This window comes from Zeus faber (assembly GCF_960531495.2).
Source record: "Zeus faber genome assembly, chromosome: 19".
In the NCBI taxonomy this organism is placed as follows: Eukaryota; Metazoa; Chordata; class Actinopteri; order Zeiformes; family Zeidae; genus Zeus; species Zeus faber.
Window position 1 is genome coordinate 13,560,424 of NC_137206.1, and position 17,642 is coordinate 13,578,065.

The window sequence follows — 17,642 nt, forward strand, 5'->3', positions numbered from 1 at the left end:
ATTCGGTCAAAGTCCTCCAAAATCCCACTCAATTTAGGAAACCAACACGTTAGACGGATGGAGGTTAACAGGAAAACAGGTGCCATTCATAATGCATTTCAAGTCCCCCATCCCCACCAAATGTTGACCTTAAAATGTTTCAGGTTTCCATCATCATCATGATCTGTTTTTCAGCGTAGAAGAATTTAGTATAGCTAAACACGCTGATTTTAAAGTAAGGCTCCTGGCGTAAATTTAGTGGTTCTCGCTGAGCCCTCACCCACCAGCAGCCAGCCCCACGCAACGGTTGCATTTGCATCTGGATGGATTACCATTTAAATAATGCATTTGCAAACCGAAACAGGCTTAAGCATGCATTTGCATCGAAATGTTTCACTCAGAAAAACATAGACACCCAAACTGAGCATTAATGTATTGCGTATACATTAATGCTAAGTTTGAGCTTACACATTGTTATTCAAGCCACGACATGATTTTCATTCATCATTTTACCAAACATTTAGTTTTTCCACTTTAGTTTGCAGTGATTATTTGCATATTTCCCTATTTTGTAAAGAGACTGTGAAAGAGTAAGAATAAACGGTTTTGTTATTATCATAGATAGACCCATAAACTGGTTAGATAGACAGACAGACAGACTAATAAATGGCAGAATAATAAGAAAAGGGAAAATTGCAATGCAATAAACTTAAGAACCAGCTGAAATTGAGGCAATACACAATAAATAAACCAAGAAATTACAATGTGGAAATACACAATAAACCACGTTTGATTTGTTTGATTTGCCAGTGAGTTTGCTGCACCGTCAAGTGCTATTGCACAACTACCTGCGGTACATACTGTGAAGTGAAGTGGGGAGAGAGTGTTTTCTAAGGTCACACCGGGGACTGCGGCGGGGCAGGTATACTGTATGTAATGCATCTGAATCACCTTGAGAGCTCTTTTCATCCACATAATGCCATACAGAACTGAGAAATGTTAGCATATGTTCTCCTCGCTGTCTCTGTGGATTAGCGAGAATGTATTATGACAAGCGCACATCCGAGGTGGCCAGAGGCTGATTCATCCATTTATGTAGCGGCAGTGTCCTAACAGGCCTGTTTCAAATTCATACTGTTACCGGCGCAGGCACATGCAGTTTTTGGGGTACTGTGGACACATTCCCCATCTTACATTTTGCAAAACAACAGCAAACCGTTGTATATATTCTATTAGTTAAATTCTTATTATGCACTGGAGTTGATATCAGGACATGGGGCCAAGATATACTCTTACACATATACAGTATATATACACACATACATACATACATACATACATACATACACACACACACATGCATATACATACACACACACACACACCGCACTCACGCATGTTGATATACATAGACATATAGACACATACACACACACACATACACACACATACACACTTGACAGACCAAGGGTCAAGCTGCCGCTGCAGGCAGGCGGTGAAGGCTCCCATCCCGGGGCAGCTCAGCTGCTGCAGTCCCTGTTCAGGTGCCACTTGTGGAGGTCTCTTCTGGCCCAGGGCCAGGGAATTAGAGAGAGGAGGCAGGCAGAGGCAAAACAGCGCCGGTTGGCGTGTATTTATTTAACAGTTAAAACAAAAGGCGGCTTGTGGGCCAAAAGGACAAATCAAAGGCTTGCAGGCAAACAGGGAAAGGGGAGATGAGATTGGCGCTTTGGTTCACTCCCGCCATGACCGGCTGTGTCCGGTGTGTTTGGCAGAACACTCTTCTTGCCAGGTGTGTCCAGCAAGCATGCACTCCCTCACTGCGGGGAAAAACAAACCCTAAACCCTTACTTCCTGGTCCTGGATCGGACGAATCAGCGGAGTCCCTCCATTGATTCGCCCGATCCGCAGCAGCTGAGCGGCCCCTAGATGGGAGCCTGCACCGCCTGTCTGCAGCTGCAGCTTGACCACGCCCCCTTGGCCCGCCACAACATATATATATATATATATATATATATATATATATATATATATATATATATATATATATATATATGTATATATACTGTATATATTGTACACACACATATATATATATATATATAAAAAAAATTTTACTCTTTACTTCTCCATTAAATTCTAATTTCATTTTACTTGACCTGCTTGAATTTTACTTGAATGTAAGTTAAGTTATAATAATACTAATAATTCTACTACTACTACTACTACTACTACTACCGCTAATAATAATAATAATAATAATAATAGTAATAATAATAATAATAATATATGATGATATTTCATTATATAATAATAATAATAATAATAATAATAATAATAATAATAATAATAATTATTATTATTATTATTATTATTATTATTATTATCCAGCCCGCAGGATTGTTATTGCTGGGATTTTTATTATTATTCTCCTTAGCATTTTTCGGCCTAAAAGTGTCACACGACAAACACTTGACACACGGACACAGTCGGGGTCTCGTTAGAACCGGCACATCTCAGACATTTCGTGGTTCAACTTTGATCCATATCGATCTGCATTTGTAGCAGGAATTAGTGAAAAACCAACGATAACGAACGGGAAGTTTGGTGAGTTTATATTTAATTATATTTATTTATTTATTGTTTTTTATTATTAATTATTATTATTATTATTATTATTAATAATAATAATAATAATAATAATAATAATAATATCAATAATATCAATAATAATATCAATAAAAAGAATAGTACTTCAAGTAAGTCATTTTGTTTATTTTTATATATATATATATATATATATATACATATATATATATCTCATAATGAGGTAATAACAGTGTAGCTATCTGAACTCTTCTCATTCAAGTCTTTGTGGTTTGGTCCCCTCTTTACTGGGGATTTATTACCCGCTGCTCTTTGTTCCTGAAGAGCTCACCTCTCCACTGAGCTCAGTGTGCACTCTTTACATGTTGGCCACCGTTCACTATTCACTCTGTATTCCCCCATTTTCCTCAACTCATGTCACCCCGCCCTCTCTCCACTCCACTCCGCTCGACTCCGCTCTCCCGCTCTCCGCCTTTGCCTGCCCTCCCTTTTTACCCTCGAATCCCGCCTTCCATCTCACCTCCCCCGCCTCCCCCCGTCTTCTTCATCTAGGTGACGTCCGGCCGAGTGGCTCACCACCAGCAGCAGCAGCAAAGCGGAGCAGGGCCGGGTAAGTCCTCAAAACTTCCCCTTCCCCTTCCCCCGTCGTCCCCTCTCCTCCGCTTCCCCTCCTTACGACATATCAGCCTGACATACCAGCCTGACATATCAGCCCTGCGGAGGGGGATGCAGGGCGACACTGATGGACAGGCACGAGGATTGAAATATAAATCGCACCGGTTGGCGATTTCGAGCTTGGGCGCAGGCATGTGCGGTCGTGTCGCACGTGTTACCTGAATTAGACACCGGTGCAATATCGAGGGTGGCAATTTCCAGGTTCGGGAAAAGTCATTTACACCGTAGCACTCCCCATCACCACCCAGGCTGTTTCAACTGTACATATCATTAGTTAGTCATTTGTACGTTTAAAATCATATTTAATTGGAGGTGTTTCTTGAATTATAATTGTTCATGCTCAGTGACAGCATGTGTGGTATTTAAGTTGAGACGTAAGGCTTTGGCGATCTACTCTTTTGACTTTTGGCCTCATGATATACTCGTTTCTCCACCCGAACCTCCAGCCGAGTATATATAATATTTTATTTACCTCACGCCTTGTCATCACTCGCTCGCAGTCCTCGGCAACCTCCCCGCTGTCTCGCACAGTCTAACCTTCCCCCAGCATTATATCTTCGCACAGACGAACAACCAAGACTCCGCGCGTGTGATTTGGGACACGGGGGAAGTATTTATTTTCCTTTGTTCTGACAAGCTATCTCTGACTCCAGTGTAAAGTCTCGAAGTGTTAACAGCTTCCTTCTTCAAAGTTCCATAAATAATAGCTTCAACCGGAGATGCGCTTATCAGCCGCGGCGAGGCCATGGAGGGACGACTACTACTTTGGTTTTACAGCGCCTTCCATCCAAAAGGCTGCTGTAAAACCCAATCTCGGTATTGATTTTGCACCGGCGTTCGCCCGCCGCGGTTTTCGCCACGAGCAGCAATCGCTTCTTCAATATTTTTGTTTTTGTTTCTATTTTTTCTCTCTCCTTCCCACCCGCCCCGTGCAGGTATCTACTACTCCAGCTCCACCTTGCCCACCCAGCGTGTCAGGTCCCCCCTGTCGACGGGCGGAGGGGGGTCCGGCTCCCCCAGTAAGCTACAGAGGCTGGGCTCAGCCTCCGACGCGCCGGGCTACGCCACCACCCAGCGCCTGCCTTCCTCCTCCTCCTCGCCCAGCAAACAGTCCCCCGCTAACCGGCTGGCCAAGTCCTACAGGTAGCGCTTTACCGGCACCGACGCCGACATAAAAAGGCGGTAGCATCAGCAGCGATGTCGTAATGTAATTCATTTCTCTTGTTAACTATTGATGAACCATTGATTGATTAAAAAAAAAAAACCAACTATATGATCCAAGAATCTATTAAACCAAAGTCCTACTTGCGGTAGATTAGATATTGTCACATGAAATCTAAATTTAATTGGATAATATAGCAGACGTTCCTTTACCAAATCCCTTCGCTTTTTTTGGTAGCTTTGTTCAGGCATGTCCATGGAACATGCATACTTAATGGTGTTACTTGGAATTATGGGTTCATGAGAAGATTTTCATTAAATATTCCAAAAAATTCCGAGATGGCAGGAAATGTATCAGTATCAGACAGCCTTGATATGCTCTTGAGGCGAATTTGTGCATCACGGGAAAAGGCACCTACGTACCAATTTTGAGATCTCTAGCTCAAATGGGGTTGGCGAGGCTGAGCTTTTCAAGGTTTACTGCTTATCGTACTGGCCCCCCCGCGGCCAAATTGGGACTGGGCTTTTTTTTTTTTTTTTTCACCCTACTTTATTGAGGTTTACCGTCGGCTTGCCAACCGATCCAGGCCTGAGCCGTTTATCTGATGGTGTAATAACAACAATCCTACCGGTAACAATAGGTATTCCTAGCTATGTATCCTAAAAATACCTAAAAATCGAAACACTTTCCTCTTCTCCTCCAGCACCACTGTAGCCGTCACGACAGCGGGGGGCGGCGGGTCTCCTCTGCGAGTGGCTTCTCCACCCAACTCGACGGTCGGGGGAGGGTCCAGCGCTTCGTCGTCACCCCTTCACCAGGTACGTGATGTTGTACCCCGACGGTTATTTATTATTCCGATTGTTGATTTTGGGGGGGGCAAACATCCATTTAGACTGATTCACATTATGACTTGTTGTATATGTGGCCACCTACTACTATAATCTTTATATCCTGTGTATTCCTGTCGCACAACGTTATATATCTATGAAGTGATTGGAGATTTAAATATCATAACATGAAGAGTTTGGAGGCTCGTCGGACATACATTCTTAATTGTGGCCACTGACCTGTAAATACAGTCGCACGGCTTGACCCTAGAATCCCGTTACCGTTTTTTTTGTAAGTGGCTCTTTTCCCAGTGACATTTTGATGTCACTTCACTGCTGACTGGGATATATAATGGAGGGGTACATAATGGAGTATTAAAACAACCATGTTTCGTATGGCTTTAAAGCAGCTTCCAGCGATGAGCAGACCGAGGCCTCCCTTCCCGATAGAGCTTCAATAGGCAATGTGACACGCTTGAATGCTCTTCCAATCTCGATATAAATTCACCGGGCAACTGGACAGGTCGGAAAGATCTGTGAAAAGCATTTCTAAACTAATTCCATGACACTGTGTTGCATTGTTATTGTGTAAGCCTTCATTTGTAGCAGCTGACAGACTATTGTCAGTGAAGTGGAATATGTATTTTTAAACATTCCCCTCGACTTTGCAGTTGCTGATGTTTCTTTGCGGAAAATAATTTGGCCAGCGTCCTGTCAGTTCAGCAGAGGGAGACTTAATCCAATGTGCCTTGGTCTGCTAATAGAGACGTGCCGTGGTGAATTTCCCCCTTGAAAAAAAAAACCAGTAGAGACCTGTCACTGGAAACTGAATTTGAATCATTTATGTTTGAATTTGTATTGTTCAACTTGAATAATCGCATCAAACTGATTCAGAAAAGCACAATTTCAAATTGAATTTATTCTTTTAGAAATGAATTCCAATAAACTTGAACATTCCGTTTTTCAATGCAATTATTCAAGTTAAACAACGCAAATTCAAATAGAAATGATTCAAATTAAGTTTCTAGCGACACATATTTCCGCCCATACTAGCAGGCCTAAATAAACCCCTGAGTAAACCCTGCTGCTCGATCCACCCGCTGAATACAGAGAGAGTCTCTTGACGTCTTTGCTCTCTTTGCCGTTGCAGATGAGTTCAGGCATAGGGAGCTATGCCACACTGTCTCCCAAACGCCTGGCAGCTCACCACGCCTCGGACCAGTACAAAATATCCCACGAGCTTTACGCCACGGCCACGCTGCAGCGCCCCGGCAGCTTAGCAGGTAGGACCTCACGCATGTGCATACCGAACGGTTCACAGAGGCAGGAAGCCCACGCCCACCCACCCATAAATGGTAATGAGAATGGAGGCACACACATTGGAAGCCCACGAACATTCTTTTTCAGGTACCCGCACATTAACAAACACACACACACTCTTTTACACACACTTCTACATATAAATAAAGATAGCCGCACCTGAGCTACAGTAACATCCTGTTCCATTCGTGTGTGGAAAAGAGGTTGTGACAGGAAGATTCCGACCTCATTATTCTATATTTTGAGGAGCGATGACGGCAAGGCACAGGAAATGATGCATACAATATTAAAATGTGCGTGGGTCCAAAATATGTACAATTTATTGGGCATAATCTGTTTTTACCACGATCCCAAAAGCGCATAATATCATGCTTTTTTTTTCGCCACTTCAAAAAGTGGAGAATTATTCTCCTTCAGTTACCAGGGAGAGATAGAGATACAGTACGTGACAGAAAAAGAAATGTGAAAGAGGAATGTTTTTTTACTCTATGTGTCACGATAGCGAGAGGGAGATCCTTAACCTTCCTCGAGCCTGTTGTCATCAAGATGAATATATGTGCGTTGTGACCTCTCCGTTCCTTTCTTTCCATTTCAATGACCTGCCGAGAGAGCGTTGAGTGTTTCATCGCAGTCCCCTTGAATAAGAGGAGCTCATTTCCAGGGAGGCAGAGAACCCGATTCGTTTCTCGAGTAATCTTCATTATGTGGTAACACTTATGTTGCGCTCAATAACGGGCAGCGCGGTGGCACACGCTGACCTTGCAACCTTCGCGTTGTCGCCTCTCCGCCCTGTCTGCGTTGAGTTTGCACGCTTTCTGTATATGCGTGGACATGCTGGATAGGCTAATGGGAGTCCCTAAATTGCCCATAGGTGGGAATTGTGTGTGTATGAGTATGTACTTCTGTGTGTGTGTGTGTGTGTGTGTGTGTGTGTGCGCGTGTCGGCATCCCGTTGAGGCTGTGTGGCACAAGTTTACTTGGAAAGGCTACTCGTGTCCCCAACCCTTGACATGAATAAGCACGCCACACACAATAAACACATTTTGTCCCACAATAATAAACTCAACTAACTCAATGTCCTTCTTCAGTGGCCCCATGAGACAGCCATTTCAACTTTGTGGTCCTCCACTCAAATTCCTCTCAACCTCACCCAAGTCATTCTCATTGCGCAAATCCATTAAGTGAAGACTGTGTCCCCCTGACGTAGACATAGACCAGAGATACTAACTGAAGAGGGTCACGGTTTTCAACAAGATCATGGTAGTCAATACAGGGACACAGGCTACGGTCGTTCTGCGCCACACAGAAGAAACCGCCTTCATCCGGATAGGTCCCAAAGCAAGGTATCCCTCCGTGGAGGCAGTCTCGGGACCCAAGAGGGAGTCGTAGTGCTCGGCAGGAAGTCATAGTGCTGCTGAGGGGAGGATCTTAATCGCTCTCTCCTTAAAAAAAGGTAATGCTGAGGTCTGCATAGGTCGGGCTGGTCATCATCCACAGCCAGAGACTATGCAGCAACAGGCACCGAAGGAGAGGAAATGGATGGCAGCCTTTTGAATGGAGAATGGTTGTGGACTCGAGCCGACTCGAGTCGCTGTTTCGATGACTCGCAACTTGACTTGAGAGAAAATAAATGACTTGAGACTCGGCTTGGACTTGGAAGTTAAGGACTCGTGACTTGGCTCGACTTCAGACGCTGCGTTCACTTTCATTCACTGAAACACGAGAGGCAAACAAAAAGGTACTTCGTCCCCCTCACCTTATATTGTCGCGGTTCGGAAGCAGACGGCCAAATGTTGGAGTAATCCATGAATGTTGCCATCGTGCGAGATTTCCTTATCAAACACAAGTTGGTGTTTAGAAAGTTGTAAGTTGTAAACAAGGGACAGTGGTTTTTTTTCTCTTCCGCATTAAGCTCCCTGCACCGTGATTGTCCGAGAAGTGCCACGCTCCTCCATGTTTGCATATTAGCATATTAGCATATTTTTCTTTTTGTTTCTATCAAAACGTTCTTTGTGTTTTTCTTTTTATTTTGTTGTTTGGTTATAAGTTAATCCCCTCAAATATAGAAACTTGACTAAAATGTACATTTTCGGCACTTTTTGACAAAATATCAGTCAAAACATTGGTAATCCGTGGGCTCAGACTCTCCATAATCGAGATCGGCGTCAGACCTATGAATGTGCCATCGGTCGTGCTCCAAAAATATAAATAGACTATACAATTTTTATATCATCTTAAAATATATGTCATCTTACACAGCCCTCATAATAAATGTATAATATCAAAGTGTTTAACATTGTCAATGTTCACATTACAATGTCAGTGTAACGTTACCCGGTAGGTGAGCGCACAAAGGGCATTGTCATGATTGGGTGACTACCCTGTCAGTCGGACGAGAAGCACTCGTTACCCTCCCACTGGTTACACACACACACACACACACACACACACACACACACACACACACACACACACACAGTATGATCAGATCAGATCATCACAGCGGCCGCAACTGTGCCAAGAGCCATCACTTCTGCATTCTAAATTTTCATTCATTCCTTCCAAATTTTTCATTCATTAATTTTCATTCGATCAAATCAGTTTGTGCAAATCTGTTCATACCTTTTTGAGATATTCTGCAAATAGGCAGACAGATGGACAACCCTGACCTAGCCTAACAAAGTTTGATCTTGTAGTCTGGCTATCAGTATTTCACTAGTCACTAGTTTAAAAGTGAGGGGGAGGGAATATATTCTTTGATTGAGAAGAAATTAAGAAATATTTAAGCTTTTATAAAATGATTTGTTGTTTGTCTGATTACATTTATTTAAGTGAATATCAATAATTATAATATACATTCAATTCATTGTCATACTTTTTGAATGGGTTAGATAGATTGGCCAATAATATCATTATTAGACAGGTACTAATACCTTGTATTTTCTCTTAGTAAAGAGCGGCTACTGCGGGTAAGACTGCAGTATCTGGGGGGAAAAAATGACTTGACTTGAGACTCGACTTACCTTAACTAAATATTCAACCTCACTTGACTTGATATAACCTGTGACTTCATATGTCTTGCCCAAGAAAAAATCACTTGGGACTTCCTTGCAACTTGGATAGGGGGACTTGGTCTCATGTCTGGGTATAGGGATCCCCAACCCAAAGATGATGAAACCAGACCAGTCAATTTGTGTATCGTGAAGAGATAACCAGGGGTGCTAGAGGGTGAGAGAAACCTCAGGGCATCTACGAGATGGAGCTGGAGCTGGTCATGATGGATAGAACGCTGAACGTCTGAGCATAATGGAGACTGTTGTTCCTTAATGGTGGAATCTCCGTCTCAAGCTTTCCCAGTAATCTCAGTGATTATCAACACCCCTGTTAAACTGTCTGTCGGGAACATGGAGGACTGAAGTTAAAACACCAGGGAACACTGACTGAAAATGCCAGGACATTGACCTGGATGGCTGTCGTAGCAGAAGGTTTTCTCTTATCATGGCCGTAACGCATCTTGACTTGATTTGTCCCATAATGACAGCCAGCCGTGTTATTGTCAGCCAAGCGACGATAGATCACACTGCACATACCACATGGAGGGTTTTAACTCCATTGTGCTTTTTTTTAGACTTGAAGCTATATTGATGACGGGTTTGACCTTTGTGCATTGGCCTGGTCTGCCGTTTTTAAACAATGCCTTGGGTATTTTGCCTGCCAAGGACTTTACATTCCCAAGACCCCAGCTCAGGTTAGCTTTTCGATTTGCATTAAGTGACATTCTATCCAATAGAACAAGCCAAGTCCAAATTGCCTTCTTGAAGAGGGGCAATGGGAACAGCATCAGCTCAAAAATGCCACAACAGGAAGGCTGTTTTGATTTATTTTGCTTGAAAATATGCATGTGGGAAGTGTGTGGATTATCTTCACCGCTGAGTCTTAACTTCAAAGCAAAGAAAAAAAACAAACCCTGATGGCTTCTTCGTAGAATTAGATAAATACTCATGTGGAATAGGGTGAAGAAAGTAATTAATGGTGGAGGAAGTATTGAGTGTATATATGAATTCTACACATACTGTACAGGGTTGCATTGGGGGACTGAAGTTTTAGCGCTGGGAATTTTTGTTTTTCCCTACTGTATTTTTTCTGTCTGTATGAAACATCACAAGGTGCAGTTTTTCTCCTTCGCATTTTCTCACTCAGCCTATCCCTGTCTCCCTTGCCCCCTCCCTTCTGAGCATTCTATCTGTTTAGCTTAAACTCATCTGTCTTTGATAGAAAGAGGTCAGCGCTTCGAAAAGCGCAGGACTCTCCCTCAGCCATAGATAAAAAAATTAAATGAATGCATGAATAGATAAATAAATAAATGAAGTTGACTCCCAAAGACTTCAAAGATGAGGGATGGGGAGGCAGGGTGAGAGGGAGGGAGGGCCAGGATGAGTCAGGCATCAATGGGTGTGTCCGGTACTCTAATTAACGGCACTACATGCTAATTCCGACCATTCCCCTCTCTCTCTCTCTCTCTCTCTCTTTGCCCCTCTTTTCCTCTCTTCAGACACGTTCACTCTCCTTTTATGTCTCCCTTCCTTATTCCGTTGCTCTCGTTCAATCTCTTCACCCGACTCTTTCTCAGTCTACCAATGTGACACAATTCAATTCAGTTCACTTCGATGGGCACTTCATTGGAATGACATCAAGTTCTCTCTCTCTCTCTCGCTCTCTCTCTCTCTCTCTCTCTCTCTCCACCACTCTCTCTATCACCGCCCTTCCTTTCCTGCTTGCCTCATTATGTTGCAACCTCACTGGAGTTGATTGCCAACGTAGGTGATCAACGTTTTTAGACACGGAGACCCTCAGAACTCCCACTTCTCCGCCGCTGTTCCGTTCGTGACAGGCATAATGAACCGAACGGGCATTGCTCGCTGCATGGCCTACGTGCCTACATCCTGAGCCCGGCGAGCTTAGCGAAGTCAAATCACGCCTCAATCCTTCAAGTACGCTTTGGCAGTGTGATTTAGAGGAGCCAATTTAAACATTAACTCACCACAACAACGATAACAACAATGAAAATGCCCTGTGCTCTTTGTTTGAATATTAACTTTGTATCAGCATGCAACATGCATTCCTACCATTATTGTTGTTGTCATGCTTTGGTGTGGATGGTACTGGGTATGGTACCATGGTGGATAGTTAAGGCTGTGGTACCATGGTGGATGGTAACGGGCAAGTTACCAGGGTGGATGGTACATGGTATGGTACCATGGTGGATGATACAGGGCAGAATACCATGGTGGATAGTTTAGGCTGTGGTACCATGGTGGATGGTAAAGGGCACATGGTGGATAGTTTAGGCTGTGGTACCATGGTAAAGGTATGGTATGATTTCATGGTGGATGGTACAGGGTATGGTACCAGGGTGGATGGTACAGAGTATGGTACTATGTGGATAGTTTAGGCTGTGGTACCATGGTGAATGGTAAAGGGCACGGCACCATCGTTGATGGCACAGGGCACGGTACCATGGTACATGGTATGTTTTCGTGGTGGATGGTACAGGATATGGTACCATGATGGATAGTTTAGGCTGTGGTACCATGGTGGATTTTACAGGGCACAGTACCATGGTGGATGGGACAGGGTATGGTACCATGGTGGATGGTACAGAGTATCGTACCATAGTGATTGGTACAGGGTATGGTGCCTTGTTGGATGGTACAAGACATCATTGTGGATGGCACAGGGTACAGTACCATGATGGATAGTTTAGGCTGTGGTACCATGGTGGATGGTACAGGGCACGGTACCATGGTGGATGGTCCAGGGCATGGTACAGTGCTGGATGTTACGGGGTATGGTACCAGAGTGGATAGTTTAGGCTGTGGTACCATGGTGGATGGTACAGGGCACGGTACCATGGCTGATGGTACAGTGCATGGTACAATGGTGGATAGTTTAGGCTGTGGTATCATGGTGGGTGGTACAGGCCATGGGACCATGGTGGATGGTACAGGGTTTCGTACCATGGTGGATAGTTTAGGATGTGGTACTATGGTGGATGGTACAAGCTGTGGTACCATGGTTGATGGTACAGGGCAGGGTACCATGGTACATGGTATGGTTTCATGGTGGATGATTCAGGGTACGGTCCCATGGTGGATGGCACAGGGTATGGTACCATTGTGGATCGTACCATGGTGGTTGTTTAGGCTGTGGTATCAGGGTGGATTGTATAGGGCACGGCACTGTGGTGGATGGTAAAGGGCATGGTACCATGGTGGATGGTACAGGACACCATGGTGGATGTTTCAGGGCACAGTACCATGGTGGATGGTACAGCGCAGGGAACCATGGTGGATGGTACAGGGCATGGTACCATGGTGGATGGTACAGAGCATGGTACTATGGTGGATGCCTCAGTGCACAGTACCACGGTAGATGGTACAGGGTACGGTACCATGGTGGATGGTACAGGGCATCATGGTGGATGGTACAGGGTATGGTATCATGGTGAATACTTTAGGCTGTGGTACCATGGTGGATGGTTCATGGTATGGTACAATGCTGGAAGGTATAGGGTATGGTACCATAGTGGATGGTACATGGTATGGTACTATGGTGGATGGTACAGGGTATGGTACCATGGAGGATGGTACATGGTATGGTACCATGGTAGATGGTACAGGGCATGGTACTATGATCGATAGTTTAGGGTGTGGTACCATGGTTAATGGTACAGGCTGTAGTAATGTGGTGAATAGTACAGGGTGTAATAACATGGTGGATGGTACAGGGTGCAATGGCATCGTCGGGTGTTTAGGGTGTGATGCCATGGTCGATGGGAAGGTCCAACTGTAGGGTCTGCACTGACAACATCAACAAGGTGCGCATTGCTGGCTTGCCGAGGCTCACGTTTGAAGCACGGCGGTCTATATCCCCCAACAATTGATATTCTCTAAATATATTCTGCGTATAAGTGACCGTGTGACTCCCTTTCCATCTTTCTCTTTTTCTCTCTTTTTGTCGGTCACTGTCTTTGTCCTTCTGGCTTTCATCTTTTTGCGTTAGCCTGTCCCACCTTTCTCTGCCTTTTTGTGGTCTTCTCTCTCTCTTTCTCTCTCTCTCTCTCTCTCTCCCTCTTTTGCGTGCGGGCCCACACTTTACATTTGTTCTGCTGTGTAAGGAGCAAATCCCTGCTGTCAACGTCTTCCTTGCCCCATGTCGGTGGGATCCCTGCCAGTACGGGCGTGGGGCGGAGGGGGACTCTGCATCTTATTACTTTCGAGCTGACGACCGGCAATGTGCTCCGCCAAGATTAAAAAATGAAATACGGCAGACACAATAGCTCTTTCTCTCCCTCTCTATCTCCTTCCACCCTCTCTCTCTCTCTCTTTCACTCTCTTTCTCTTTTTGTCACTCTTCCTCTCACGCACAACATTTTTTGCATTCTGGCTTATTTTCCTTTCTGATTTTTTGTTTCTATGTCTCTGTCTCGCTCCTCCTCCTCCTCCTCCTCATCCATCTCTCGTTCCATCTCCCTTCATTTACCTCTCTTTGGCCTTCCATTCTGTCTGTCCATCTATCTCTTTCTCTGTCTCTTCCCTTTTTTTTTATATACTGTCTCTGGCTATGGGTTGACTGGCTATATCTGTCCTCTACTTCCTCCTCTCTTTCTGTGAACAGTCCCTTGTCTGTCACTTGGCACTCTGTCAATCTCTATGAAGCAGTTTTTATTGAATATGAATAATAAAACAACAAGCGGAACAATAGACCTGCTGTGTATACACTTTCAGAATTGGGACTCAATTTCCATATCAAATAGCAACTATCTCTGTTTGCCTGTAGTTTTTTTTTCTTATTTAATGTTGCGGCTAACTGCCTGGATGTCGTGATTAGCGAAGAGAAGGAAAGGTGAAAAAAGGTCCAATCCTCATTTCCACTTCCCACCGTCTCTGCTACAGTGCCGTTGAGCAAGGCGCTGGACTCCCCAAAATGTGTTAATTCTTTTGAATATGAGTTTTGTGTGTGTGTGCGCGTGTGTGTTTATGTGCCGAGGAGGGACGTGTGGAAAGACACACTGCAAATTGTGAAACTTGACGACAATCTCTTGTTCAATGCATCCCCCCCCTCCCCCTCCCTTCATTCATCATACAACCCACATCCAATCCTCCTCTCCTCCTCTGCCTCCTCTTCCATCTATCTCTATTACTTCCATACCCCCCATCCTCCCCCAAACTCAATTCCAGGCTCTCGCGGCTCCTACAGCAGCCAGCACAGCCAGCACAGCCAGGAGCCCCTTCGGCCCTTGGGGTCCCCGGAGCACCACATAGACCCCATCTATGAGGAGCGTGTCTACCACAACAAGGGGCCCATGAGGAGCCTGAGTCAGGGCCAGGGGCCCGACACGGGGCCCTACCGCAACAACACCGGTAAGTCACCACTAATTGTGATATATATTTTTATTTGTATTGATTTTTTTACAATCTGAATCTGTAATATGGACCACAGTTTGTGGAACCTAAGGAAGAAGTTACTTGCTTCTTATAAACTGCAACGTGGTACAGACTGTTAAGCTTGGTCAACATCAAACAAGGTGTTTGACCTGCTTGAGCATTTTCTGCCTAGAAAAAAAGAAAAAAAGAACACATTGAAATTGCTTTTGGAATTGCCCTTCCTGAATTGTGGTCGTGACGGAAAGTCTTGTGAGTTTCGGTGATCCCCCGGAGCTATGTTTTCAGGAGCTTCATGTTCCCGGGTTGGGTCTCCCAAAGCGAACAGCTCGGGGGTGAAAATCCCAACAAACATGATCCCAACACCACTAGCACATGGTGAACATGAAGACCAAGTTTAGCCTGCCTGGAACAGGGTCACCATCACCCACTCCAGGAGCCAGGCCTGGGAGTGGCGTTCACAGGAGAGCCAGACGAGTGGCCAGGCAGCCCATGTAACCCGGGCAGGCCCAGCCAGTAAGGACTATACGGGATCATCATGTGGGCTCACCACCCGCAAGGTGCATGGTAGGAGTGGGTGTGGTGGAATGCCCCACTGGCAAAGAAAACCAGTGGTGTGGTTCCAGACGTTCTGGAAATATGGAAACTGGCTTTTGGTTCATGGAATGTCACCTCTCTGGGGGCGAACCTGGGGTGCCGGGGCTGCATCTGCAAGCTATTCGGTCCTTAAACACTCAAAGCAAGAGCTGTGTCTTTATTCTTGGCATTAAATCAAGCTTGCTTGAGGGGGGCGTCGCACTTCAACAAGGTTGCGCCTCATCTCCTCTACTGTTTGTAGTTTTCATGGACAGGATATCAAGGCGTAGCTGTGTTCTGGAGAGTGTCCAGTCAGGTGACAAAAGGGTGGCATCGCTGCATTTTGCAGATGATCATGTCCTTTTGACGCCATCGCAGTGTGATCTTCCAAGCGTACTTGAGCGGTTTGCAGCCGAGTGTGATACGGTCGGGATGAGGATCAACACCTCCAAATCTGATGCCATGGTTCTCTCATGGAAAAAAACAGATGAGGGGGGAGCAACTGGCCCACGTGGAGGAGTTCAGGTATCTCTCGGTCATGGGTGAGAATAAAAGGGATTTATCAGCGGTTTGGTGCAGCGGCTGCCGTAATGCGAGCACTGTACCGGACTGTGGTGGTGAAGAGGGAGCTGAGCCACAAGGCGAAGCTCTCAATTTGGGTGTGTCTTGGTTCCCACCCTCATCTATGGTCATGAGCTATGGGTAGTGATCGTGAGGGATTTCTCCGTAGGGTGGCGGGGCGCACTCTCCGTGAGGGTAAGGAGCTCCATACTCTGAGGACCTCGGAGTACAGCCACTGCTCCTCCATATGGAGAGGAATCAGTTGAGGCCTCCATTTGGGGGTGTCCCAGGCCAGGCCAGTCCAACTGGGAGGAGACCCCGGGGCAGACCCAGGACACGCTGGAGATATGTATATCTCTCATCTGGCCTGGGAACGCCAAGGAATCCCCAGGAAAGGTTAGAGGAAGTTGATAGGGAAAGGGACGTCTGGGCTTCTCCGTTGGCCCTGTTGCCACTGCGACCCTGATCAGGATAAGCGGGTTACAAAATCGGTGCATGGAATTGCTTTTATGCTCTTTCTTTTCACTTTTTGTGAAGATGTTGGGAATATCTACACGCACACCAACACACCAAAATGCCCTCCAAACAAGCGGATCTGGATGCGGTTTTAACTCTGGTTATTATGAATTTTATTTTTTTTACATCCTCGGAACCCCGCTGTAATGCCTCTTATCACACCACTTCGACGCACACATACATAGATTAAAACAGCCAAAGCAAGACGCAAGTCACACCACATTTGAAGCTCCGGCACTGTCATTAGCAAGCCCAGTCTTAATAGCTATCATTACCATTTAGGTCGGAAGGGTTGGGGTAAATATTCCACCGTAGATGAGCGGCTGCTGTGAACTGCCTCGCGGCTCGGAGCTCGGCAGCTTTTGAAGCAGGTTTCAGAGCCGGCGGTGTCATCTTTGCCCACTATTATGGTAGCTTTGTTTGTTGCTTCGACGCTTTGTTTGCTGTCCTCAAACCGATTTACATTACATACAATGATCGGATTGTGTTTGTGAGAGGAATTGATTAAATAACCGGACTATAGAAGTGTACGCACTGTTATCTATTATTTGCTCAGCGTGTTATCTGCCGCTCCGATAGACGGGCGGAGGAATACCAACCGCACATTTGTTTCAATTCAGCTGCCAGAGTGAATTTACTTTAGATTAGGCCGTGTTCTGTTTAATTGCAGCCATTGATGTGTGCAATAGGGCTCATCAGAGGTTTCAATGTCTTAATATATTGTTTTATTATTATGATGTCAACCCAGGATCATCATTTGAATGTCCTCAACAGAAGCGGTTATCTTCTGCCCGACACATCCATATCTGTTTAAGAACCAGAATTCGGCGGCGTACGTTTTCATCTACAAGGAATTAGTCATTGTAAGGATTGGCGCATTGCTGTACAGACAGTAAGCAGTCCGTTAAAAGCTTAACTATAAATAAACACATAAAGCTTAGCTATAAATAGAAAAACAAAAGGAAAATATATAAT

General features: G+C 45.0%; 1 protein-coding gene across 1 annotated transcript in view; it reads left to right on the forward strand.

Annotated features, from left to right (window-relative positions):
• The window catches only part of ctnnd2a (catenin (cadherin-associated protein), delta 2a), a gene marked incomplete at both ends in the record, with an annotated part of 290,413 nt that overhangs the window by 115,843 nt on the left and 156,928 nt on the right, over positions 1-17,642 (forward strand). Inside the window, 5 exons of the mRNA XM_080020137.1 lie at positions 3,139-3,196; positions 4,197-4,404; positions 5,127-5,241; positions 6,401-6,533; positions 14,811-14,993. Of these exons, the coding sequence (XP_079876263.1) occupies positions 3,139-3,196; positions 4,197-4,404; positions 5,127-5,241; positions 6,401-6,533; positions 14,811-14,993 (697 nt within the window). The remainder of the gene's footprint in view (positions 1-3,138; positions 3,197-4,196; positions 4,405-5,126; positions 5,242-6,400; positions 6,534-14,810; positions 14,994-17,642) is intronic.